This window comes from Micromys minutus (genome assembly GCF_963924665.1).
Source record: "Micromys minutus genome assembly, chromosome: 11".
In the NCBI taxonomy this organism is placed as follows: Eukaryota; Metazoa; Chordata; class Mammalia; order Rodentia; family Muridae; genus Micromys; species Micromys minutus.
This window is the reverse complement of record NC_137980.1, coordinates 45,527,139-45,554,449: the sequence shown is the minus strand read 5'-3', so window position 1 is coordinate 45,554,449 and position 27,311 is coordinate 45,527,139. Positions and strand designations below refer to the sequence as shown.

Here is a 27,311-nt window from a genome sequence, read left to right as displayed (position 1 = left end):
GGGAAGTTTTCTCTATGGATCCCAATTTTCTGATGCATAGGTCAGCATAATATGTCCCGCCACACTTACGCCAAGGTTAGAGTGTAGGTATGTTTGCTTCAGGGAAGAAAGCTGGAGACCAGTGCTCGAATGGGACTCCTTTTGCTGACCTCTGTCTCCTGGAATTTTTAAAAAACAGGGTCTTCTTCCTCTTCCTCCTCCTCCTCCTCTTCCTCCTCCTCCTCCTCCTCCTCCTCCTCTTCCTCCTCCTCTTCCTCCTCCTTCTCCTCCTCTTCCTCCTCCTCCTCTTCCTTCTTCTTCTTCTTCTTCTTCTTCTTCTTCTTCTTCTTCTTCTTCTTCTTCTTCTCTCTCTCTCTCTCTCTCTCTCTCTCTCTCTCTCTCTCTGTGTGTGTGTGTGTGTATGTGTGTGTATGTTTAAGAGGGTCCTCAAAGGCTCCATTTGAGGTGGGAACCAAGTGTTTTGCCTACGTCAGTCCCTATATTAATCACAGTCACCAAAATGGGGATGGGGAACCATTGTCCCTCTGCTGGAGAAACTCACAAGGCATAAGTGTTGTCACTGTTTGGCAAAGTTGGTACTGTGTGTAAATAGTTCCTAGAACAGTTAGCACCTCTCAAAGTTCACCAAGCAAGCAAGTTAAACTGGGTCTTAAAAAAAAAAAAGAGTTAAGTTTTGCTACTTTTTTTTTTTTAATGGATGAAGGAAAAGAAAATAGGGTTAAATATCATTCAGCCTTTTAAAGACAGGGTCTCACCGTGAAGCTTTGGCTGTCCTCACTCTGAGGGCCAAGTTAGCTTCAATTTCCCAGTGTCTGCCTGCCTCTGCCTCCCAAGTGCCAAATAACTAGTCTCTTAAACTTCCACCCAGAAGTGACACATACTACTTTGGGTAAAGTGAGTCACATGATCATACTCAAATTATAAGGAAAGGGAGGTGCACGTCAGTCCTACCACATGGCCGAAGGGAGGCAGACTCCATGACATACCTAAAGCCCCCCACAGACCTAGCTCCTGTGCCACCATTGCTTTCTAAGATGTTGGCCATCTTGAATGGGAGTCATAACATCCTTTGGGTAAAGGGGCTGTGGGTGAAGAAAAATTCATTGTCCTTTGGGATTCCATGGGTGTTTGCCATGTCCTTTTTTTCTTTTTTTTCAGTCTGATGCTTTGTCCCCTGGGGTCTAACAAACCCTGCAGGGTCAATCCTGTCTAGGACTAGCCAGTCCCTATTCCCAACAGAACATCATTTGCCTATGGGCATACTTTCCAAAAGAAAATCGACAATCCAGTGTCTTGTGTCCACCCTCCCATTTTCTTGGCTACCTGTATCAGAGTCACTACCCACAGACAGTATTCAAACTAACCAACCCTACAAGTCCTTATGTACAGTCTACTCCCTTCTACCCCAACTGATACTCCTGCTTCCCTGGAGGCCCCCCATGTATCTCTAATGCAGTGATAGCCCCTCCTCCCAGGAACCATACGAGGTTACTGTCACTTTAATAATAACCATCTCGTGCTGTCCTGATCCTATCTAAATAATAATAAAACATGCTCAAGTACATCTGCACGTTGACTGTTAGCAAAAAGAAGCTGGAAGATTCATAAACAGACTCCCCCAGTTTTGAGCTGCTGCAGGCGAGGAACAGCAAAGCAGGCCTGAGTCAGCTTGTCTATTCTCTCTGCTTCCTACCGAGGTTAACAGGAAGAGAGGAGGTTTCAAGGTCCAGTCTTATCCTGAAGCTAACAAACATGGCTGTGGTGTTCTTGGAGGTGGGGGATGCCCTATCTGACAAGGTAACAGAATAAGATAAGGCCAATACGATAAAGCCAAGCTCCGGGAGCTGACTGTCTGCCCTGGTAAGCGTCCCACCAGACTTCTGCATGTCCTCTTGGTGTCTTCCTTCTTCTCTGGGAAACGCTGACAGTGGTGGCTGCTGCTGGCAGATCCCAGAGAAGTCAAGGGTAGTTTTGCTGTGGGAGCCTTTAAACCGTGGCGGACCTTGTTGACAATTTATGCTAGAGTTGGTGATACCAAGAGTGCCGGAGTGTGGGCATTGGGAAATGCTAGAGGAGAGACTCGGGTTTAGCTGTAGCTTTGGGTCTGATGCTTTTGGGTGTTAAGCATTGCTTACTGAACTCACAGAGCACTTTTATCTCCTGAACTCAAAGGGAAAGATCCATCAAGATAAACACACACACACACACACACACACACACACACAGATGGGACAGAGAATAGCTCTATGGTCTTTACAAAGAATCCATGTAGAAATTACTAGAGTTAGTGAGTTTGGTACTGTTTCTGGGTTTTGGAACATTATGTAAAACTTTATTTCCAGTATATTCTAGTTCTATATGGTTGAGACACAAACTCAAAATGTTGTAGTTTAAAACAACAATATGCATTTATTATCTGTCATGGCAACTGAACATCCTATCTGTCTGTCTATCTGTCTGTCTATCTATCTATCTATCTATCTATCTATCTATCTATCTGTCTGTCTGTCTATCTATTGTCTATCTATTTACTGAGACACGGTCTCCCTATGTAGCCTTGGTGGTCTTGGAACTCACTATGCAGATGAGGCTGGACTTGAACTCACAGAGAACCTGTCTGTGTCTCATTTCAAATGCTAAATATTTTGGATTCAAGGAAGACTGTGATTTTTTTTTTCAGGGCTTCTCTGATAATTCCAAACCTCTTACATGGCAGCTTACAGCTCCAAACAGAAGCCTGCCGAGAATCCACGCAGGTGAGGCTGTGTAAGTTTGTATGAAGTATCCTCAGAAGTCACAGTATTTACTAAGGACCGCTCGGCAAAATCAGCCTTTCTCAAGAGGGAGGTTGTTAGACTCTTCTCTTTGGGAGGAATGTCAAAGGATTTGTGGAGTTATTAGAAAGCCTTGGCCATCCTATCAACAAACAGACAGAATAAATAATTGATAACAGCACGAAAATGACAAGAACCCCAGTTGTAAATCCAATAAAAGATGTGCCAGGCTTTTGCATACAGAATGTTGCTGAGAGAATGGGTAAAGAAACCTTAAATAAGTGGGTGTACCATGTTCATGGATAAAAATAATTCACATGGAAAACTCCCACCTCCTCCAAGTTGGCATAAAGACTCCATGTGAGGATAATGAGAATTTCAGCTGATTTTTATTAAGGTACAGAGGCCAATAGCCAAGGGAGTCTTAAAGAACAGAGTGTGTGGACTTGGGCCATTAAGATTTATTAAAAAGCTGAAGTGATCCAGCCAGCTAATGGCACGAGAGAAAAGTAACCAGGTCAGAGAGCACAGAAGCATATGAAACACTTGATTTGTGATGCAGACGTGTGTGTGTGTGTGTGTGTGTGTGTGTGTGTGTGTTTCAATGACTATTGTCAGGTCAGTTAGGTATCCAGATCTGGGAGAGACGGGGTGGGGGTGGGGGTGGGGGCGAGGTTTGTGGGAAATTCCTTTTTGATAAGGCTAAGCCTGGTGTTTCTAGAAACAATGACTGGAGTTTATTTAGGAGCTCCTTCCTTTCTGGGTTGTAATTTCCCTCTGTTGTTTTCTAACCTTCTCTGAAAGACCAGTTCCCACACTGATCTTGAGGGACCTGGATTTCAAGGTTGCTTCGGTCTTCGTTCCTGGCCAGGACCAGCCAAGTCCAAGAAACAGTACAGCGCCTGAGTGGGCAAGAGACTCAAGCTCTTTTCTCCAGTTGTGCTTCCCAAACAGGCCTGGAGAAAGTATTCCAGAACCCTGAAACCAGGAACTGGATGGGGGAGGGGTGAGCGGAAGTGAAGAAGCAGAAGGCAGACCCCGATAGTTCTTCCAGCTTAGCAAGGGTCTGCTGAACAAGGGTGCTGTCACAGATGGACAGATGGACGGCAAGGGGGCAGATTCACACAGCTTCTCTGGAATTCAAAAAGCTTTGGATGATGGCTAGTGTACCAGGCTTCTGAACCTTCCTGTTCTTACCACTGAAGGGGGTGAGGACTTTCCACAGTCTCCATCCAAGTGCTTTCAATTCTGGATGCTTTTCCTTTCAGATGCCTCTATTTAGCCATATATAAAATTAACCTTTATGCACCTTGCTTCCCACCCCAGTCCCTCTCTGAATAACTCAGATCAGCTTGAGGTGTGTGTGTGTGGGGGGGGGACACTAGTCTAAGACCCATGCAAGGCAAGGGGCCCAGTCTCACAGGTAAGATAGTACCCATCTCCAGATGGGTGCTTTCTCCACCACTTCCTACTTGCCCTGAAAGCCGGGTGGGGATTGACACTGTCCCCACTATTTGGAGCTGGGAATGTCCCATTTCTGGACAGGGGTGGCCTAAAGACTTTTCTCTTTCCTCTTGCTCGTGGTGACAAAAGGCGGGACAGGAAAGGTCCACTTGGACTGGCAACTAACTCTAGGGGCTGAAGGCTGGGCGGAGACCAGGGCAACCAGGGGGCCCCCTTGCCCTCGGCGGCTCCAGAGGCCGGAACAATAGCGCTCGCGGGCGGGGCGGGGGAGGGCGTGGCGGGAGGGCGTAGCTCCCCTTCGGGCGCCGCCCCCGGCCCGCCCCCCGCGCTCGCACACGGGCTCGCATAGGGCTCCCACGGCTGCCCGCCCAGGCACTGCCCGCGGGAGCCGCCGCCGCCGCCGCGCCCGCCATGGACGTCCGCCTGTATCCCTCGGCGCCCGCGGTAGGTGCGCGGCCCGGGGCCGAGCCGGCCGGCCTGGCGCACCTGGACTACTACCACTGCGGCAAGGTAGGAGGCAAGGTAGGCTGGGGGCCCCCGCGTGTCCCGGGCTGGAGCGTGGGGGCAGGAGTCATCTCGTGGCTGCGGACGAAGGCACTCCGGGGGCGCACACGGGGGCATGCACACAACAGCCCGGACGACGGGCACGTGCCACTCACACCGCTACCCTCGCGGTCACACACGAACACGCCCGGAGTTGTAGATCACAGGCAGAAGTCAGCTCGACAGCTTCCCGTAAGACGACAAAGTGACACACTCACCCACGCTTCGCATTCATTCACAAGCCGACGCACAGCGACTGTCACCCAGCCAGGCGACAACACACACAGCCTTCACCGTCCCACATAAGTCAAGGTGCCAGTCATTCATCCTGAACCACACGCAGTCTCTCGCCCACGTACAGGGTTATGCTAACATACAAGTCACCTCATCCATCCACACTCATACACAGCGCGGCTACACGTTTCTATCTGCTGTCACATCCAGCGACAACGGGGGCAGTCACACAAAGAAGTATCTCCGACAGTCACAGCTCACACTTACAATGACCTACAAGTGCACAGACACAGTGGGTCACACAGATCCATCCCCTGGACGAGAAGCCTCAGCTACAAATCGCCGTGACGGCCACCCAGTCACACCAGGACACACCCAGGGACAGTCACTGGTTCCACTGCCCTCCACTGCTCGCCCCCACCCCTCGGTCGTCCATACTCGCGCGTCGGGGTTTTAACTTCTCAGTACTGAGCATTAATTGGGCCGTTTACTAATTGGCCGTCACTACCCCATGGCGCCTCGGATTCTAAGTAGGTGTCGTCCAATCAAGGCCTGTCCCTTCCCCGGATCGGGGAACTAGCGTCCCTCCAGGCTGGGGCTGCAGCGAGGGTATACTCCGCTCCCCACTCCCCAGCATTTTTCTAGGCTCTCTGTTCTCAACTCCAGCCAGGGCCCCACAGCCCGGCGCCTACGGGAGGCTGTGCCTGGATCCCGGGACCGCAGGCGTCGGAGCCCAGCTCCTCTTCGAGCCCAGCGGGCACGGTCAGGGGCAGCGGCGCTGTCTGAGTGTCCTTCCCTCGCAGGGAAGGGAACTTTGAAACTTAGTTCGGACGCCAGACGGTCGGTGCGTCCTCGGGTCTGTGCGTCGGTCGGGGTCAGGCTGGAGCCGAGCGCGGCTTTTCGTCACTCGGAGCCCGGATTGAACAGCGCGCGTGGGTCTCCGGGCGGTCGAGACGTAGACGCGCGGGCTCCGCGGCGCTGCGTGGTGAGTGCGCGTCGGGTGGCTGGATCCATGAGCCTCTGGGGTCTGTCCCCTTCCCTACTGGCTGTCCGCCCAGCCCCTGGCTGCGGGGATGTTGCCGGGATACTGTGGGAGCCGAGCGTCCGGCCGATCGCTGGGCCTCCGGGCTGGGCCTCTGCAAGTGCATCCTCAGGCCCTAAAGGAGTGGCTGCCGCCGGGAGTCCTCTGCAGTTCGCCCTGGTCCGGGCGGCGCGGGCCACGCAGGCGGGGGCGTCCCGGGGCTGAGGTGGGCGGCGCGCATCTCTCGAAGGGGAGAGCAGATTATCTTTTGTGCGCTGATCCGCAAAGTTGGAAGCCTGAGAGGGGGGATGGTGCCTTAGAGAGAAGGCGGGTTCCCGAGCCGCTTCCAGTGTTGATGGTGGGAAAATGGATTAAAAACAGCAAGTGGAGTTTTACAAGAAGCTGAAGGATGGGGCGGTATCTTCTGCCCTGGGCTTTGTTTAAAATATGGAATGGGCAAAACGGGGCTCACCCTCTGGTTTGGAGGCCGCGGCGGAGATTGGGGATTTATGCTTTAAAGTCTGGTTACCCAGGCTGGGGGCAGGGTAGGGTAGCTGGAAGAGGTCTTTTGGAAGTGATGTCTTTGCGAACCCCATCAGAATGGGACCAGACTGTCTTTGGGAAGCAGGACTCTGCCGCCGCCCCCGCCGGCCGCCCCCCCCAGCCCCTCTCCCTGCCGCCGCCGCTTTATTCGGAAGCTCTAGAAACCTCTGACTCAGCACCAGAACCTCCGAGGTTGCGACCTGCTGGGAAGGGCACCGAAGTGGAGGGTGGAGATTTTGGTTTCTATCTGTGTTCTAGGATCCTGACCTGTGACTGAGGAAGTTTTGAGCATAGTGAAGTAGGAAACGCCATCAGAATGCTTGAAAAGAAGGTGCTGAACATGGGCTTAGATGTGAGACCTGGGGTTCAGTCCTTCAGGTTGGGGTGATGGGGGCACCTGGCTCAGCCTGAATCCAGAATCCTATTGGTATATTCTCCAGTGTGCTGTGGCCTTCCAGTGTGATGGTTCTTGAGGTTCATGTGACCAGGAACTCTCCCCTCTTCCTTTTTTCCCCCCTGACACCATAAACTGATGATTGTGAAAAAGAAAATGTCCAGGCCTCAAGCTCTCTATCAGAGTTGGAGACCTTGTAATAGCCAGTGTGTGTGTGTGTGTGTGTGTGTGTGTGTGTGTGTGTGTGTGATAGTGTAAAATAGGTTACAGAGCCTGGACACAGCCCACACACTGGGGGCTCTGTTGCTGGAGCCAGGACAAGAGGCTTGTCTCTCAAGCATTTGCCCAAACGATGTCAGACAACCGTGGGGCAGTTGACCTGGAAGGGCCCTTGGCGACGGTCCCCTTGGCGACCATCCCCTTGGTGACTGTCCCTTAGCAATCATCTACATAGAGATTCCCAGCTTCTTTACATCAAAGTCATGACCGCTAGCTGTTCTTCTGCTGGGTTTTGTTTGAGAAAACACACAATGATAGAAAGCTGTTGTGGCTTCAATTTTGCTTCAAACTATTTGTGTAATTTATTAATTACAGTAACATTAGCATGCATTAGAAAAATTGTTTACAAGGTATGAAGCAAGCACGCTTTTTTTTTTCTTTTAATGAACTATCAGTGTTTGGTAAGACAGTGTTTGGCTTCGGGCATGGAGGATCTGGGATCCTGTGAAGGAACTACTGATCTCTTTGCTTCACATAAAGCAAAAACTCAGTCAAGGAGCAGCGTCCTCTTGGATTGCGGAGCAGGTGAAAGGCAGAGATGAGGTCGAATCTAAGTTTCTCAATTCACGGCAGGACAGTAGTCTGGCCTCCTTGTGAGTCTCTCTCTGTCATGATTTGGGGGCTGGGAAATCTGTGTTCCATCCACAGAGGATTGAATTCCTTCCATTCAGGTTTTTGAAAGGCAACTCAGCTAAGGCAGACTGGTACCAAGAGATCACTGGGGCAGGACGAACCTGGCTTCATAGCTCCATATGTGGCTTTGTGGACTAAAGAAGGCCATTTCCAGCTCATATGTATGTGCAGGTGTTAAAGTCAGAGATCGGCCCGAGGTTCCCTCCTCTCCACTGTGTGTGTCCTAGCTGTCCACGGTTGTTAGGTTTGACAACAGGTTCCTTTGCCTGCTAAGTCGCCTCTAGGCTTTCTAGCTCTCTGCTGATACAGAGTATGACCTAACAGAATGAAATGGAAACGAGCTTTGTCAGATATAAACACCCATGGACCCACTAATCTAGTCTAGGTAGAGAATATTCCCATTTCCCCCAGAAAGAACCTGTTCCCTTCCTAGTGAACATTTCTTCTTTGCCCCAGTGGCCACTTCTTACTTGATTTCTATTACCCACAGGTTTATTTTTCTGTTTATTTTAGGACCGTAAACTCTATTTGAGGTCCAGCATGTCATTTGCATCATGGGCATTTTGAGTATGGCTTTTTTCTAGCTCAATCTGCTTTTTTAATTCATCTTTTGAATGTGCGTGTGTGTGTGTGTGTGTGTGTGTGTGGTTTCTTCCACTTTGTCATTGAGTGATATTGCATTGTGTAACTACAATACAATTGGTTACTTTATCTGCTGATAGGCATTTAGGTTTGTTTCCAGTCTGGGCAAATTATAAATAAAACTACCATAAATGTTTTCCTACAAGCCTTTTGTGGGGGGCAGAACAAATTATCTAGTATCACTGAGCCTCAGCACCCTCTTTAAAATTCTTTTCTTTAAGATTTATTTATTTATGTTTTATGAGTATGCGTATTTGCCTGCCTGTATATATGTGCAGGGTGAGCATGCAGTGCCCATTGAGCCCAGAAGAGGGCATCAGATCCCCCTGGAACTGGAGTTGCAGATGATTGTGAGCCCCAAAATGGGTAATGGAAATGAAACCTGGGTCCTTTAGAAGAGCAGTCAGTGCTCCAGACCCACTCTCACTCCCACCATGTACTCTCTGGAGGACATTGCCAACTTCTGCAATTCAGGACACAGGGGTGAGGGATACAGGCTAGGTTCGTTCTTGGCACAAACCAGCTGTGGATTAATTGGGGATGAAATTAACCACCTGCTGCCTACTCCAGCTAGAGGCTTAACCTCTCTGTTCCAAGCATCCTTTTATCCCTGTTTGATACACACTAAAGGCCTAGCTGGGTGCCACTCCCTGCGGATCACTCTGTGGCCGGCAACATCTCTCTCTCTCCAGGATCTCTTGGTAACTAGTGCTGCATGGGATGTGGCCTGTGCTATCATCTGTTCATCAACAAATGCTTATTGACCACTGTTGTGTGCTCACCTTTTCTGGGTCACCAGTGCTATGGTAATGAGCAAATGGTTGCTCTCAAAGCTTATCTGTCTGTCTGTCTGTCTGTCTGTGGATAAAATACGGTATTATCATTAATAGGTCTCTAGATATTCTCTGGATATGAAGTGGGGAAGAGGATTAAGATAAGCCAACCTCTGAGACTGCTTTGCAATTGTGTGTGTGTGTGTGTGTGTGTGTGTGTGTGTGTGTGTGTGTGTGTTTGCCCTAGTACATGCACACGTCGAGGTCAGAAGTTGGCACTGGATGCTGTCATAGTTAGGGTTAGTTTTTATCAGTGTGGCATATACTTAGACCTCAGAAGAAGTACTGTCAGTTGAGGAATTGATTCTATGAGGCTTGTCCATGGACATGTCTGCTGGATATTTTGAGTGCTGGTTGACTTGGTAGGGTCCAGCCCACTGTGGGCAGCGCTATCTCTAGGCAGGTGGCCTAGAGGTGTATGAACAAGCCAACTAGAAGAGAGTCGGTAAGCGGCGTTTATCCTAGGTTCCTGCTTCAGTTCCGGGTCCCAGGTTCCTGCCCTGGCTTCCCTCAATGGTGGGCTGTAACCCGTGAGCTAAATAAACCCTTCCCTCCTCAAGCTGCTTTTGAGCATGGTGTTTGCCGTAGCAACAGAAAGCACAGTCGAACAGGTGCCTCCCTGTATGTATAGTAAGACCAGTTTCTCATCCAGCCTGGAACTCAACATTTTGGCTGGCCAACAATCTTCTAGGGTCCCCCTGGCTCCAGCCCACTGGCACTGGATCCTAGACGTCTGCCTCCTTGCCTGGCTTTTACCTGTTGCTGGGGATACAAATGTGGGTGCCTGTGCTCATTCTGTAAGTGCCGAGCCCCACCCCCAAGTCTGTTTTGCAATTTTAAAGTGGGAGGTTGATAGCAGGACCTCTGAAAATTTGACAGTTTTATGTACAGAGTAAGAGTTGCTTGATAAGTTTTTTTTCAAAGCGTTATTATTTGATTCATGTGTATATCTGTATGCCTGTGTGCATATAAGCACACATGTATGTATATAGATGCCTGTTGTGGCCAGAAGAGGGCGTATTGGGAAGTGAATTCTGGTTCTCTGTTCTCTGTAAGAGCAGAGAGAGGGGGGAGGGAGGGAGGGAGGGAGGGAAGGAGGGAGGGAGGGAGGGAGAGAGGGAAGGGGAGAGAGAGAGAGAGAGAGAGAGAGAGAGAGGGGGGGGGGGGGGGAGGGAGGGAGGGAGGGAGAGAGATTGTCGAGATCTAAGCCACAGAGACAGATCTGAAGCGACCAATCTGGTAAGTTTGAAAAAGCAACTTCCTGGGCCATATTCCCAGGGATTTCAATTCATTTGTTCCTGGTGGGTGGGCCCTGAGGATTTCTACGTCTAGTGAGTCCCCATGTGATGTTACAGCTGATCACATGTTAGAGGTCACAGTTTGTGGTAGTGGCAGCTGGCTTGTTTGTGTACAGTTTCTCCTGGCAGGCAGAAACAATGCCCAGCACTTGGCACAGTGCCCTTCTCAGAATGGCTCAGTAAGTAAGTGGTAGTGAGTGAATTATTTTGCCCACCACCCACATAGCTCTGGGTATAGCATTGGGTAAGGATAGGAGCTAGAAAAGCTTGGTTACTAAATGACTTGAGGCTCCCTTTGGCAAAAACCATGAAGTGGAGGGTACTTTCTGTTATGGTTTGTATATGCTTGGCACTATTAGAAGGTAATAGCGCCTGTTGGAGTAATAATGGTCCTGTTGGAGTAGGTGTGGCCTTGTTGGAGCTAGCCCCAATTAGATGTCCTTTATAAGATTTGCCTTGGTCATGGTGTCTGCAGTTAAACCCTAACTAAGACACTTCCTATCCTAGCCTTCATGTACCTGAGACCTCTAAAGCATCTGTGGGGGAGTGGTGGAATTTGCATGGTTTTTTTCTGCAGGGGACAAAGGAAAGTGGTAGGTCCTATGGGAGGAGCCATAGGCTGGCTGGAATTAAGGGGCTCTGTCAGGGGGTCAGGTTCTCTTCTGGGGAGCTCTTTACTTATGCTCTTAGAGTTTCTTTTGCCATGAAGAGACAGCATGACCAAAGTAACTCTTCTAAAGGGAAACACGTCACTGGGGCTGGCTTACAGTTTTGAGGTCCAGATATGGTGCAGGAGGAGACAAGGGTTCTGCATATTGATCAGCAGACCGCAGAAGGAGACTGCGAGACACACGTAGGTTAAGCATATGAGAACTCAAAGCCCACTCCCACAGTGACACGCTTCCTACAGCAAGGCCACACCTATTCCAACAAGGCCACAGTTCCTAATGGTGCCACTCTCTGTAAGCCAAATATTCAAACACAGGTGTCTATGGGGGCCGTTCCCACTCAAATCACTACACTGCCTATCTAGTTCTGCACCCTGCCTGTCAGAGGGTCCTCCCAGGATATAGCATTTGTATGTCAGGAGCAGCAGTCCAGGCCTACCATGCTCACTTCAGTCTCCTGAGTGACTCTGAACATGTCATTAGCTGTCCCTGAGGTTCTCCTGTGTACAAAGGAGAATCAAGTCAGCAACCAACTGCCTTCAGGACAGTGGGGTGTGAGATATAATGAAGGGAAAGGCTGGAGTGTCTTGTAGGATTGTGGCACATGGAAGGATTCTTCACTAGGGGATGATGATGATGCTTTCCCAAGACTGTATTAGGCTAACATTAGGAGGGGTTATCATGGGTTTCAAGCCAGCCTCTGCTACGTAAAGAAACTTGTTGCAGTAAATCTCCAACCCTATTAAGCCCATGCAAAGACACACAACTCAGTTACAATATTTATAAGCTGCACACCTAGACTGGGCAGATTCACCACTACACTACTCGATTTCCCAGCTATGAGACCCCTTGCTACTGCAGCTTCTCCAGGCCATGTGATTCTGCACCATCTTCCTTCCACCTCTTTGGAGATTTCTCAGAAACTCAGTCTCAATAACAAAAAAATAAGTAAATAATCTGGAAGCTAAAAGATTTCAACAAAATAAAGGGGTAGATTTAGCCTATGGTCTTGGGAGCCCAAGAGTGCATCATGAGCCTTCTGAACGTTGTCTCACCTCATGGCAAGGACATTAGTGACTAAAACAGGTGTGGGAAAAAAGTGACTGGTTCCATTTGAAACCAGAGCCACATGGCTGGGAGAGGCAGGGCTTGCTGCTGTTAAATCATCTGTCTCCTAAGAACCTCTGAAGATGCTAGAGACAAACATCTCAGCTACAGTAAAGAACTCCCATGGGGCCTTTTGAGGGGGTCTTGAGATGTTGTCCCTGGGGTAAGAGAAGACTCTTGTGTTCCCTAGTGGGTCTGGCAGATAAGTGCTCAGCTGACATTTGCTCCTGACATGAGTGAATGAATGAGGGGGTGGGCTGCCCGCTTGTCCCCTGTGCTAGAGGAAGTCCGCATCAAAATCTCAAGACTGTAGTGAGCACCTGGAGTCTAGAACAGGACCAGGGCCAAGAATCTGTGAGTGATGGGGGACCAGTGCTGTGCCATGATCCAACCTGGGTCTGGTGGGTAGGGCAGCCCGCAGCGGTGGAGCACCTGAGTCTGTGCACACTGAACAGGTCCCCGCAGATGCTCTGCTGTGTGGCTGCCTGTCATTTCTGTGGGTCGTCTCTTTCACTTCCTTGGTTTCTTAGACTCTCAGGATTGATGTTTAGTGTGGGTCAGCTGTGGAATGCAGTGGACCCAGGATTACAGCATGCAGCCCCCTTCAGCAGTAGCATGGATGGGTTATCCAGTGGCCCAGTCCCTTCCTCTGTCAGATGGCAAATCAGTGTCTCCCCCATGGGGGAGGGTTGGAGATCACAATACTCAGCACAGCAAGACACACTTTCATTTCCACTTACTAAGACAATACACAAGATTTCAACTGTTAGAAATCCGCTCTTGCATCCTCGGAAGGGTGGGCCTGGCTCTCCTACCAACATTCTTTCCCTCCTTTAGATGGTAAAGAAAGCATGGGGGATGCTTGGAACATTCATTTGGCTTGGCCTGGTGACCTCGGGGACAGTTTAGCTACACCAGGCCTGTTTTCTTGCATGTGCACAGGCTTTCGTTTGAGGCAGTCAACTCCAAGATGAAACTGACATTGTTCCCCAGCTCTGAGTTGCAAAGTGTCAGGTCCGGGTTCAAACTCTGCCCCACCAGGAATACCCTCTAGTAGGAATGTTCTCACCCACCGCTATGACCCATCACAGGTGGTGTGCAGGGTTCCAGGCAAACCCCTCCCTACCTGGGACAGTTATAGCTCTAGAGCTGGGTGGTTTCTGTCATGCACATCTATGACCAACTTCTTCCTCTCCCAAACCATGTGTCCCCCAGTCTTCCATCAACATAAATCTTCCATGGGTGACTCTCCAATTCAGATTATGTTTTCAGGAAAACCGGGTAGACCTAAGGTGAAGAAAACTCCTCAGAAGCTATCAGAGAGTTTCAGGAGGCCACCTGACTGTCCAGGTCGGGGCTATGTACCCCAGGCTTATTAGATATCTCCATGTCCAGAGCAGACAGATGATTTTCTCCCAAACCTCTAGGCTAGAACTGAGCAGTCCCCTCATGGCAGCCCCCTGACCAGCAAGATTGGTGCCACCCTCATGTCCCCAGTACAAGTTTCCTGTTGCTTCCCAGGTTTACTAACTCAGAGACTTGACACAGAGCCCAGTCTGGATAGCTGTGCCCTGCAGCCACTGAGCCAGTGTTTGAGAGGCAGAATGCTCCTGGCACATGGGAGAGATCAAGCAGGAGGTGTTGAGCTTTCCTGTCACCAGAAGACCAAGAAATCATCATAGAAGCTGGTCAGAATTTGGGAAAGTAATGGCTGTCTCTCTACACCCACCCCCACTCAAACCAAGTACGCTGATGTGAAGTGTGTAGGTGCCCTTTCTCCTCTGCAGGCAGGGCTCACCACGGGGGTTGACAGATCCCCTGAGGTGCCTTTCCCTCTGCCCAGCACACCCTCCCATAACTGTATAAGCTCCATGCCCCCACTTAACTCCCCTTCCATTTAAGACTCACCAATGTGACATTTTACAAACGGCCAAGCACATCACTGTCCCTGACAATTCTGTGTGTGATTCTTGGTCTACATTCTGCGTCAGTAGATAGTAAATCCACATGGTCTTCCATCTGGTAAATTCAACTTTCTTATTGAGTGACTGAGTATTCGGGTTTAGACTGAATTCCCAGCACCAGGCACACAGTAGGCACTCTATTAAAAAAAAAAACCTATTGTACACCCAAGAAACCCAGCAGTTAGGCACTGTGCAACCAGTCTTCCTGCTCAGTCTAGACGGCACCAGGAATCCCAGTCACACCGTAGCAAGTTTTAAGCATCAAGGTAATCGATCAAAATTTATCACCCTGTGCTGCACAACATCTCACTAAGATATAAAATTACCATTTACCATGACTCATTAAGTTAATAATTACCGACCATATGTTTTTATTGCTTCTCCCAAGCCAAGGTGATAAATCACCCTGTGGGTTTGGGTCTGTGTAAATACAGTGACTGCCAACAGTGAAGATACGGGGATTTACAGACAGGAACACACAGGACTGAAACCCCGAACTGAAAACAGCCCTGCAATCCTGCCGGCCCCTCCTGGTGTCTCTCAGTTCCCAGGCCTGTTTCTCCACCAGGGCACAGTTTTACAATATTCCTGGTTGCCATAGCTTTTGGGAGTGGCTGCTTCTGGCATCTAGCAGGAGGGGGCCAGGGATGCTACTGTGAGTCTTACAATGCACAGGAAAACTCTGTTCACAGCGAACGATCAGGTCTTGCGTGCCTGCCTGCTGGGTTATGGGAACAAGTGTTCTGGACCAGCGGTGACTTCCACCACGACTCTATTTGCATCCGAGCTTCATTGCAGAGACATAAAGCACTGCTATCTTTAGCTGTAGGCTGGACCAAGCCACTGATAGAAGGCTATAGGCGGATGCATGGATCACCCCATTTGCCCTGTTCCCAGCCTCTGCTGCCTCTCTTGGGACTTTACAGAGTTTGGTAAGGATAGCTTTTTTAGGGACTCTGGATACCATGGTCTTTAGGGCTCCTGAGCCATGTTGTCAGTCTTTCCTTTGGCTTCTTTATTTCTAGCAGTGTCTCGATGTTTGTCACGGCCGTCCCCTTTCTGTCATGCCTTCGGCTCTTATGGACTGACTGCATTTTTCCATAGACGGGTCTGTATGTGAATATTCATGCATTATGAAGGGGTATGTGTATGTGTGAGTGTGTGTGTGTGTGTGTGTGTGTGTGTATGGTGTGTAAATAGGCAGGCCTTTTCTTTCTTTCATCATCCTTTTGGGGTTTAGAAGCAAGAGGAGTAGGTGAAAGTCAATTCAGTAACTGCCCGAAGCACCTAGTTCCTGCTTAGTTTTGTCTGAAATGTTGTGGGATTTCAAGAGGAAAAGTTAGGTAGAAATAAGTCCAGATGACCCTTTGCTGTTTGTAGGTAGGGACTGGCCCAAATGGCTAGAGTGCCACAGGTGGCAGAGGAACCATGGTTTGTCCTTTTCTTCATGGGTAGCCTTCACATAAAGCTGCCTCCTGAGGTGTGTGTGTGTGTGTGTGTGTGTGTGTTCATGTCCATGTGTGTAGATGTATACGTGCATGCAACTGTGCAGTTGGGCCATGCCCTGCTTGCCTCTTGCTTTTTCTATCGGAGAGCTTTCCCCTGTAGGGGTTTGGCATCTCCAGCTGGACCTCCTGCCTTAGGTCCCAACTTCAGGTCTCATTTGCCAATAGGTTGGCTGCATATTACAGCTAATTAAAGCATGCTTATCTCGAAACTGGGTCTCGTTTTCAGAATGATTCAAAAACTTGTTGGAAAATGATTCTGATTCCATAGTTAACCCCAGGTCAATCTCATGCATAAATCTCACTACTGCACTGGGCTGCGTTTCGGCTGGACTTAGGCTTTCTGGAGAGGAAGATAAAACCTTGGCCTCTGGGCTTGCTTCTTTATTCTGCAAACAGTTGCTGCTGGCTCCGTGGGGGATTTCAGGAGCCCACATACTTCCTCTCTTCTCTCCACCCACCTGAGAGGTAAGTCAGCTTTTACTGTGGAGCGGGTGGTAGGTCACGTGACTGCATTTGATGAAGGTGCCTGGGTTCATATCTTGGTGCTTAGGTGCTAGGTGACCTTGAACCTGTTTTCCCAGCCTCTCTGAACCTTGTTTTCCTAATACCACATTCTCACCTCATGTTGGTGTTAAGAGCTCTGGGAGATCAGATCAGTTGTTTTCTAGCTCAGTCCTGCTACTTGGGCCTGCTCAGGTCACATGACCCTTAGGTATCATCGAGTAACACTTCAACAGAGAATATGAAAAGCCTGTTTCTTACTGTAGGTCCTCCAGGAAGCCTCTTGGAGTCAATCACACATCCAGACTTAAAGGAAGACTAGCCATGTGAGACACCTGACACCAGCGTCCTGGAAGCATTTAGAATGAGAACCGCAGCCTGTTTCTCTCCACAGGAGGCGCTCTCCCAGCTGCTGTTCCTGCCGGTCCGAGATAGCCATAGCCAGTCCAGAATCTTCTCTGTGCCAACCCCTCCCTCTGCATTTTAGTCCAGGCTATACAGAGTAACAAGTGTGATGTGGCAGGTGGCTTGAGAGCTGCCTTGTCCTCAAAGCTGATTCTCTAAAGCGGCTACCTGCCCCTCAGCTGCCAGGGTTCCCCCTGGGGACATTGCAATGGAATTGTTACTGTGCTCAGGAAATCCCAAAGTATGGCTACTTTATCAGCCATTAGTCATCTGTGTATAGTTTCCCCGTCTAGGTGAAAGTCATCAGCCAGAGTAATTGTTTTACCATAGAGCACATGGACTGAGAATGTGCCAGGAGCATCTTACCTCTGTGGGTTTGCAGCCGGTTCACAGGACAGGTATCTCCTGCAGCAGGGGGTGGGCGGATGATGCTTTAACTGTATTCGCTGTCTCATTCACCCAAGGGTAGTGGTGTGTGTGTGTGCATGTATGTGTGTGTGTGTGTGCATGTCTGTGTATCATGTGTGTGTGCATGTGTGCATGTCTGTGTATCATGTGTGTGTGCATATGTGTGTGTGCAAGTCTGTGTATCATGTGTGTGTGCTTGTGTGCATGTGTGAGTATCATGTGTGTGAGAATGTATGCATGTGTGTGTGTGCGCCCACGTACCAGCATGCATATATGTGTGGGATTACAGAGCCAGGTGTCTGTGTGGAAGCCAGAGAATGACACTGGGTGACTTCCTTAGGTGCACTGCATCTTATCTTCTGAGTCAGGGACTCTCACTGAATCTCGGTCTAGACTAGCTGGCCAGAAAGTCTTGGCTGTGCCTCTTGTTTCCCCTCCTCTGTGTTGGGGTTGCAGGTTTACCTGGCTCTTTGCATGGGTGCTAGGGATCCAACTTGGGTCCTTACACTTGCGTGGCAGGTGCCTTAACTGCAGAGCCACCTCAGTCTTATTTGGGGGCCAAATGGAAATCCTCAGGATGCTAATAGTACATTGTACACTGCACATTTTCTGGTTGAGCTCTATAAGACATATATACATGCACATAAACCTTTCATGTGGATATACCCCTCACATGAATAACATACACACATGAACACACATACACACAGATATTTCACACACATGGGAACCCAAAAACCATGAATACATGCATACACATGAGCAAACATACATGAACGAATACCACACACACACACACACACACACACACACACACACACATATGTTGCACATACATCGCCCAAGAAATATGCTTTATTGTACCCACCTGGAGTCATTCCTGGATACAACACTTTGTAAGAGTCAGTGAACTTACACCCTTCATTCATTCCAACATCCAAAAGCCATATTCTGTCACACCGTGTCCACAGCTTGTGGCAGGTGGCAGGTACAGTCACGTGTGCCCCTATCCTGTGGGAGCTTCTGTCTTATCAGATACATGACAAGATCAATTTCAAATATTCATGGTAAACATTAGGTGTAGCTCAGGATACCATGGGGTCACCAGGCCAGGCTGGAGCACGGAAGGTGAGGGTTTCTCAGACCAGGGATGCCTGCCGCTCTGGACAGTGATCAAAGCCTAAGTCGTGATTCCAAGTAGAAGAAACGGCAGAGGTAAAGGCACAAAGCTGATGTCAGGGGGCGAGGCCAGAGTCGGTAAAGGTATTCATTATTTCCGGACCTCAGTTTTTCCACCTCCAAAGTGGACATAGCAGTGTCTGCCTGTTTATGGAGCTATGATAAGGTAAGAACTCTCGGTGAGGCACCTGCCAGAGTTCACTGGAGTTCCCTTTTCAAATCTAGCTGCAGGTTCCCATGTGCCAGACTTTGATTTTAAACCAGATAAAAAGCAGATAATAGAAAGAACCTTGGCATTATTGTTACATGTTTGAGAGTCACCTTCAGCCTTGCAGATGGAGCTCTAAACAGCAGCTGAGGGCCCTGAGTAGTTTCTTCCAGGGTCAGAGAGACACATAGCTGTACTTTCTTAATGCCTTGATGTTCGGTTTTTGTTGCTTTACTTTTGTTTGTTTTGCTGTTTCCAACAGAGTTTCTCTATGTAGTGCTGGCTGTCCTAGAACGCACTGTGTAGACCAGGCTGACATCAAACCCACAGAGATCTATCTGCCCATCTGCCTTGTTGTTAGCAATAAGCCACCACCCTACGATTCTAGGTGTCCCCAGGACAGTTTTCCCTCTGGTGACAGGTCTGCCCTGCCTGATGTTTTCTCTCCTGTCTTCCTGCAAGGTGGCTGCAGACAGGGAACCATGGCTCTCTATGCAGCTTAGAGACATTCGCCGTCCAGTGACTAAGCGTTTCATTCTGGGAGGGCGATGGAATCTTTGTGGGGGTCTTTCCACTGTAGAATTCTATCTGTCTCTTCTGTGTGAAGAAATGAGTTATGGATTTCTCAGATCTCTGTTTAAAACTCCTCTGTGCAGCTCACCTTTCGGTCTGCCAGTCCCTATGGGGTCTAGCCACTGCTTGCTTTTCAGACCTCACTCTCAGCCACTTAGCATTAAGCCCCGGCTCCAGGCTCCATTCTGGGGACGTGGTGAACAGCCTTGCTATTCCCTCTTCTGGCTGTTCTCACACCACTGGGCCTGCCCACCTTGCCTGGAACCTTCAGACCTGCATCCTTACTTGGAGACAGGTGCTGTCCACTCCCTTTGGCCTAAGCTCTAGCCTCTTGACAACTCTGGTTCTGGTATGTTTCCTTCGGGGGAATAATGTATCTGTGGAATTATTTGACTAAAATTAGTGAGTGGAGTTTCTGTGAGGGGTGACTCCTAGCACCTGCCATGAGGTTTGCTATGTAATAAGTGCTCACTGATACATTGTAGAAGGAAGGACAAAAGGGAGGGAAGGGGGGAGGGACACAGAAAGAGAGGGAGGAAGGGAGGGAGGGAGGAGAAAAGGAGGGAAGAAAGGGGAGAAAATGGCAGTTGTTTTCCAGAAATACCGTTATAGTGCATCCTGGCTATTTCCAAGAAGAATCGTACCCTATTTCCTAGGCCTTCCTTATTTTCTTGCCAGGAGAAGCCGTGTCTGGGACTGGCAAGTATGGACAAATGCAGATCCTCTAGTAGCATCCCTTCAGGGACATCTTCAGCTGAGATGTCCTCCAGGGAGGAAAGTGTGAAAGCCAGTCAGGTGAGCTGAAGGTGCAAATTCTCAGCCTCCGCTTTGAATTCAGCTTGACCTCCAAGGTGAGGACCAGCAGACTCCGCCCCATCTCCCAGCCAAGGTGGCCTTGGCTTTGCCCGAAGAGGCGTGCCAGTCCCTGGTTGCTTGGACTGGAGGATCTAGGGGCACGGTCAGCCTGGCCTTCAGAGATAAGGGCATTTGTCTCTGGCGTGGGAACATTCCTGTTGAGCAAGCAAGACTCGTGGGTGGTCTCAGTCCTGAAAAGAGGGTTTCCCCACCCCCTTCTTTATTAAACTGTAAACCACGAACATAGTATTTTCTACCCCAGATCATGGGGGAATCATTCGTCCCTAGCCCACGTAAGGTTCCAGAATGCTGCTCATGTTGGCTCTTTGTATTTTTAGTATTCAGTGCTGCCATTGAGGCGATCTTATCCTGGTCTATCAGGGACACCCCACTCCTGGTTTTTTTTCCCTGGGAGCAACATGTCATTTACCCTGTCATGTGTCAGTGGATCCTGTCTCTCCCTCTCATGCCTTCCCTGTCCCCCTAGGATAACTGTAAGGAAAAGATGACGGGGCACCAATGAAAGGAAAAGTCACTGAAAGGAAAAGTCACAGGGCACCAATGTTGTGAAAAGATGACGATCCGAGTTACAGCACCAATGTTAGGGGAAGGATGAAGAGAGTGGGGGCATATGGCCCATGGAGGTGTGGCAAGGCCTGGGGGCAAGGGGGATGCCTCTGGGGGGTCCATGTTGGGAATCCCTTCCCCCTGAGGGACCAGCCACACAACGGTATAGTACAGAATAGAGTTTATTCAGGTCATGGGAGAGTTAAGAGGGTGGTAGAGGCAGAAAGAGAGAGAGAGAGAGAGAGAGAGAGAGAGAGAGAGAGAGAGAGAGAGAGAGAGACAGACAGACAGAGAGAGAGAGAGACAGACAGAGAGAGAGAGAGAGACAGAGAGAGACAGAGAGGGGGGGGAGAATAGAGGAGTAGAGGCCAGCCATGAGCACGTGGAGGGAGAGGGGGGAAGGGAAGAGGAGGGGTAGGGGTGGGAGTGCAAGGCTACAAGAGCAAGAGAGAGAGAGGAGGGGGTCAAGTAGCTCCTTTTATAGTCTCAGGTCACTGGGGCGGAGCATACCTGGCTACTGCTGGGTAGTTGAGGGGTGGGGTATTCCTGGCTGTTGCTAGGTAACTGAGGGGTGGGGTTTACAGAATCCCAACAATAACAGCTTCATGGAAGACTCTGGAGGAGCTGTCAGTTGGTTAGAGTGCCTAGCATGCACAGAGCCTGTGGCTCTGTCCCCGGCGCCATCTATACCACGAAGCGTGGTATATACTTGTAGTCTCAGCACTTGGGATGTGGAAGTTGGGAGATCAGAGGTTCATGGTCATCCTCGGCTAAACTGTGACTTTGTTGCCAGACAGAGGCACACAAGCCTGTGTCTTAACGAAGAAGAAGAAGATGATGATGATGGAAGAGCACACGACATATTTATAGCTCTTGATTTTGTTGGTATGTTATTTCTCTGTATGATGATGTATGTGCATATATGTGGGTATGTAGGTTGTTGGTCCCCACCTTCCATGTTGTGTGACTCAGAGTCTCTTTCTTGTCTACTACTGCTGGCCAGCTCCGATTGCCACGCCAGCCAGTTGTCTTGCAGAGGACATACAAGCCTCCCAGAATTCTCCTATCTGTCTCCCATCTCACACCTTAGGGACACGGGGGTGGGCACTCCTGTGCCCAGCTTTACATGGGTTCTGAGAATTCAAACTCAGGTCTTCTAGCTTGCTCAGCAAGCATTTGTACCCTCTTGGCACCTTCCCAGCCTCTGGCATGCTATTTCCAAAAGGGTTGACTATCTTTGCCAGTGGCAGGAGGAGGGGCCCATTTTATCCTGCCCTCACCCCACAGCGTATTCATTATCTTCTGTCAAACCTTCAATTGTGCAGATACTTCCTGCCAGCTATGCCTAACTTGCAGACCCCGAGGTCTTTGTGATGTGGAATTATCCGCCCATCAATGCAGATTTCAGAGAAGAGCTATGTTTGCCATTGTGGTCTGATCTGTTGTTTTTTTAAATGCCTGGGGTAATATCCTCAATCAGAGGGCAAATAGAAGGAGGGAAAAGTGGTAATAAAAAATGAATTAGGGTGATTAGCAAAGGTGAGTACTTCCCTCCTCAGGCGAAGGAGCTTTGCTGGGTGGCTCCTGTCCAAACAGCAGCTGGATTACAGCAACCTCCAGGCTGGCCCTGGGGTCTGCTCTGCATATAGGATTCTGGTATTGCATTTAGATCTGCAAAGGTCATGGGTACCCCTCAGAGAGGGATCAACTCCTGGTGGGTTAGAGCAGGGTCTCCAAAGAGGGGTTACTTCCCCCACTCCCCCAACTCCCACCCCTGTTTCCATCTCTGGCCCAGCTGAGGACCTACCTCTTCCTTTGGAGCAGAGATTCCTGTGGGCCTGGTCTCTGTAAAAAGGAAGCAAAGATTTTAATCAACTAATGCTAGCATAATGCAGCACCGTGAGGGTTCCTGAGAACCAGGGTGCTCAGTATCCCTAAATGGGGCTTTGCTGGGCCTGCACAGAGGGCTGGGCTGTACCTCACGGGAAGGGGGCATTATGCATTGTATATTAGAAGATGCCACGCACACCCCATAGCAGGGTTGGCTAATAATCGTGAAAGTTCACAGTTCCCTGCCGTGGGATGATGACCACAAGTCCCCAAAGATTCTACAATTCTGGACAAGTAGTTCTCAACCTTCCTAATGCTGTGACCCTTTATTACAGCTCCTCATATTGTGGAGACCCCCTCCCCCAACCATAAAATTATTTTGTTGCTATTTCATAACTGTAACCTTGGCATTGTTATGAATTGTAAGTGTCTGTTATTTGACCCCAAAGGGATTGCAACCCACAGGTTAAGAACCACTGATCTAGGAGTTGCTGGAGGACGGCCTAGAGCATGTATTTATATGTTAAAAAGCTCAACCCAAGGATTCCAGGAGAAGGCATGGATGAGGAGAACTCTCAGTAGAAGGGCTGTGGCTCGAGCCATATTTTGGCTCCATCCTCATGTCCTCGGGAGATCCGCCAGTGCCCACATCACTACTAGGGTTGAGGTTAGAGGTGTGCACCACGTGCCGAGCTTCATACGTGGGTGCTTAAGCATGCTTAACATCTCATTCCCGAGCCCCTATACTAACAGGGTTTGCTCAGGTATTCAGAGCTTTTCAGCTGCTCAAAGGATAAGGGGGACCAATGGGGAACGAAGCCGGAGACCCTGGGCGGTACAAGCTAGGGTTGCAGAGCGCGAGGCAGTGTGGGACTGAGTGTGGTTACGGTCCCACCTGGAGACCTGTCTAGCTCTGGCCTTGAGGACAGTGGGACTCATGGATGCTTTTAAACAGTGGATGCCAAATCCACTTTTCTACATGTCCTCTGCAAGAGAAATGACTGCCGTGGCAAACGGAGAGGGTCTTTTGAGGATGCCCGCCAACCAGATCGGTGTACCTGTAGGGTGGGTGTGGCGCGCCTGTGGCATAGGCTTTGTGGGAGGAGGCATCCAGGACACTGGGGGCCTGGGCTCCAGATAGAACCCCAGAAGCACAAAGCGGCTTCAGTCACTTCCCCACATGCAATCCGTTCAATGGAAGCTCACAGCTTCTCGGCTCTTACAGGTGCCGACAGAGACATCACAATATTGTGAAATTAGACGCCCGAAGCTGACTTCATTACCGGCTTACCTGGCGTCCTAGCAGCAGCCGCCTTAGCACCGACAGTTGGGTGTGACGGAGCTAAAATTGAACTTGGCAATTACTGCTCCTGAGAGGTTCTCGAGACTGTGAAAGGAAGGTTCCATGGAAATCAACCCTGATAATCATGGGGTTTAAAATTAGGCCGTTACTATTAAGGCTGAGCCATCCACAGACGCTCCGTGAGTCAAGGGACAGGGGAGGGGCTGGTTTGGGCAGCCCGAGGTACCTTGGACACACCTGCTCTGGTGTTTGCTTTTTCAATTAGTTTCAGTGTGGATGCTCACGGGCTGCTTTTGTTTCCTGCCCCCCTTTCCAGCCTCTTCCTCAGCCTTCGTGTTTTCTTTAGACCTGCTAGGGGCTTTCCTGAGTCTCTCTGTGAGATGTGATCCAGGGAGGGCTCCTACTCAGAGAATAGAGCCCCGTGACAAGGCTGAAGGCTCCTTTATGGGATTATTTTCCTGAAGCACTCGTTCCCCTTCCCTTTCCTTCTATGTCTGTCTATCTGTCTCATCAGCCAGTCAGTCTGCCTGTCTGTCTCTCTGAGGAATCTGGTCTAACCCAGGCCCTCATGTTTGCAAAGCAAATACTTTACTGACTGACTGAGCCATCTCCCCAGCTCCTTCCTGAAGTTCCTGTGGTCTGTCGTTCATTATGTCCCTGTTTAGTAGATGAAGACAGATCAGGGCCCATGTGTGCTCCTGAATGGTTTCTAGTGGGCTGTGTGTGTTACTCTCCTTGTGAAAGGGAAGACGGAAGTTCAAGCCTGCTTTGAGCCTAAGTTCTCTTACCTGTATGACAGACTTGTGCTGTGCAGGTGTTAAGGAGAGCCTCCTGTGGGGGTGATGTTTATGAACTACCTATTCTGTGCCAGGCACCAGGCCAAACTCTTCCCAGAGTTAACACCTGCATTGCATGCTAAACCCAGGGGAGAGCTGTTATTTCTGTCTTCACATTAGTGAATGAAGGACTGGAGAAATATCTGAACTAGGAGACGTCAGGCCAGAATCCCAATCCAGGTGAACTGGCCCAGGAACCTGACCAGAGCCCCTCCACTTTGGAAATGAACCCCTGCCCACCAACATATACAAACACACGTTGCATGAGCTGTCTCTAGGGCTCTAGAGAGGAAGGCAGAAATAGAAATGTCTTCCCAGCAGGCCACAGTCCCTCCACAGGAAGCTGACTCATCTCTTTGTGTCTCTGTTTTGAACCATAACCATCCAACAGCAGAGCAATCTGAAAACTAAGTATATCAAACAAAAACTAGTAACCTAAAACCAAAATTTTGGGGGCCTCAGGTGCAGGGCACCTCCCTAGTTCCATGCCCACCGTAGCTCCTCCAGCCTGCCCTGGGTACCTTGGCCATGTGTTGTTCAATGCTACAAAAAGAACAATGGTCCTGGGATGGAGTTGGGACCATGGAGTTGGGATCTGAGGTTTGCCTCAGCATCCAGCCCGCTGTGAAAGGGGGCTACCCACCCCAACCCTGCCCAGCCCTGTTGCTGGCACACTCAGAGTGTGTAAATCATGACTGGGAAGTTCACCATCACCTTTGTTCCCGTGTGGGACCACATTCTGAGTCTTGCTTCCCAGGTGGTAGGACTCAGTCCAGAGACCCCATCCTGGCCTCCGCCCTGCAGAGTGATGCATTTCTCTGCACACGGATCGGCAGGAGGGGGTTTCGGGATTGCAAGAAGAGTAGAGAGACTCCCAGGACTTGCCACAGGTCAACCTACATCAGTTTCTTCAAATGCATCCACTTTCTCTAACCAGATTGTCCCTGACTTAGAATAGTTGAACCCAAGATTTGGTGTTTTTGTTGTTGTTTATAGTCGTGCAAAAGCAGCCAGGACTGGTGATCCATCTCTACAACACCAGCACTTGAGAGGTGAATGCACAATTGTGAGTTTGAGGCCAGCCTGGGCTACGGAGTGAGACCCTTTCTCAAAACAGACTAATATCAAAACCAAACCAAAGCCAAGCAAGAAAGTGTTTCAGCAGTGTGTACCAGGAAGCCGGGGACAATCCTAATGACATGCCAGTGCAGCAGTCAGCCAGCCACCTGAGCCACTCAGCTGTGGTGCCTCTAAGTGTCCCGCACCTGTTTGAGGCGAACTGGACTAAGCCCTGGTGTCTGGAGCAGGGTTTTGATATTTTCACCTTGCCAAGACTTGACTTACCAAGATGTGATTCTGTAAGTCAAGGACTACCTGTGCTCCTCGACTCTGTTCCTTGTTCAAAACCCTCTGAGTGTGCTTGCATGTATGCACAAGTGTGTCCCCAGGTCTGTCTGGATCTATGGTTGTGTATATTCTCTGTTTTGAGTGCCTACCAGGTATCAGGCCTTGTCTAGGTGCCAGACCTAGAGGTAGCTAAGACATGTAGACCCAAGCATCTGAACCACCAGGGTCCCCTGGGGGAGGGGGAGTCACGGTAAATACAGGAACATCCCGGCACAAGTAAAGAAGCGGACTGCAGGAAAGATGGCCCCATGCCAGAGAGCAGAGGGGCTCCTTGGGGAGGAAGGATGGGACAGGTTTGGAAGAGCAGGAGGCAGGAACAGGAGAAAGCAGGAAAAAGGTGCAGACACAGAAGCCAGAGCTATCCATCTCCACGTCTCCTCCGCAGCTCCCTCCTACTCTGGGCACTGGCCCCCTTATCACCTGGCTTTGCTGTGCTCTGGTCCTTGTCTGCCGCTTGGCTGACCATTCTGAGCATTGACTAGTGGGATTTTGCAGTGCTCCTCTTTCTCAGGCCTGAGACCTCTCTTGGGCTTGATAGAGTCTCGGCTTCTGTTGCTCTGGTATGTCTCCCCAGTAGCACCAAGTTCATGGTATCTAGTAAACACTACCCTCCCCATTCCATAGATAGAGAAACTGAGGCCCTAGGAAGCCAGCTGCCCCAGCCAGCAGAGCTGGAACTCCAACCCAGGTTCCTCCTTCTTGGAGTTCTAATTTAGCTGCTTCTACATGAAAGCTGATGGGATTACTAGGCAATCCATAGATCCTGGGGTCTACACAGACCCAAGCCTCATTGCCCTGTAAAGGGTGATTAACAGAGGGAGACTTCCATGTTTGTGTTTTAAGTTTTACACATGACATTTGTTGTGCAAAAGAAAAACAAAAAGACAGAAGTGGCAGCCGAGTCCCTTCCTCCTACTCAGTGGATGACCACAGATAACAGCCTGGTGCCCTTGACAATGGAAAGCTAAGTTCAAGTGCCTCTACCCCAGTGTGAGTGCACACACACACACACACACACACACATATGCACATGACAAGAATGTGAACATTTGTGTGCATGGACACACATGCTCGAGAGGACCAACCCCCCCACATACAATGTTCATTCTTTATGAAAGCAGAACCACACGGCCTTGACTTTCTCTCCCAACCAGTTCCAAATTGTCTCTGCAGACGAGCCCCATCCACCCTGGTCCATAAAGATGGATGTGTCTAGTGTATTCAGTCAGTTCTGGCTTCAGATATGAGGCTTCATCCTGCCTCAGGTCTGCGTAATGAGCAGCATACTCCGGCGTGCCTGTGTGCGGGATGCAGGTATTTCCAAGGCATGGATG

The 27,311-nt window shown here is 49.7% G+C and overlaps 1 protein-coding gene across 4 annotated transcripts in view; it reads left to right on the top strand.

Moving 5' to 3' along the window:
- Positions 1-4,633: 4,633 nt before the first annotated feature.
- TOX2 (TOX high mobility group box family member 2) overlaps positions 4,634-27,311 on the top strand; it is a gene marked incomplete at both ends in the record, with an annotated part of 116,436 nt that continues 93,758 nt past the window's right edge. For 2 of the 4 annotated variants that reach the window (XM_080925317.1, XM_080925319.1), the window contains one exon: positions 4,634-4,748. In XM_080925317.1, the coding sequence (XP_080781443.1) occupies positions 4,650-4,748 (99 nt within the window). Of the gene's footprint in view, positions 4,761-6,088; positions 6,263-27,311 lie in introns of those variants that run through there. The other 2 variants (XM_080925318.1, XM_080925316.1) reach the window with 2 other exon arrangements.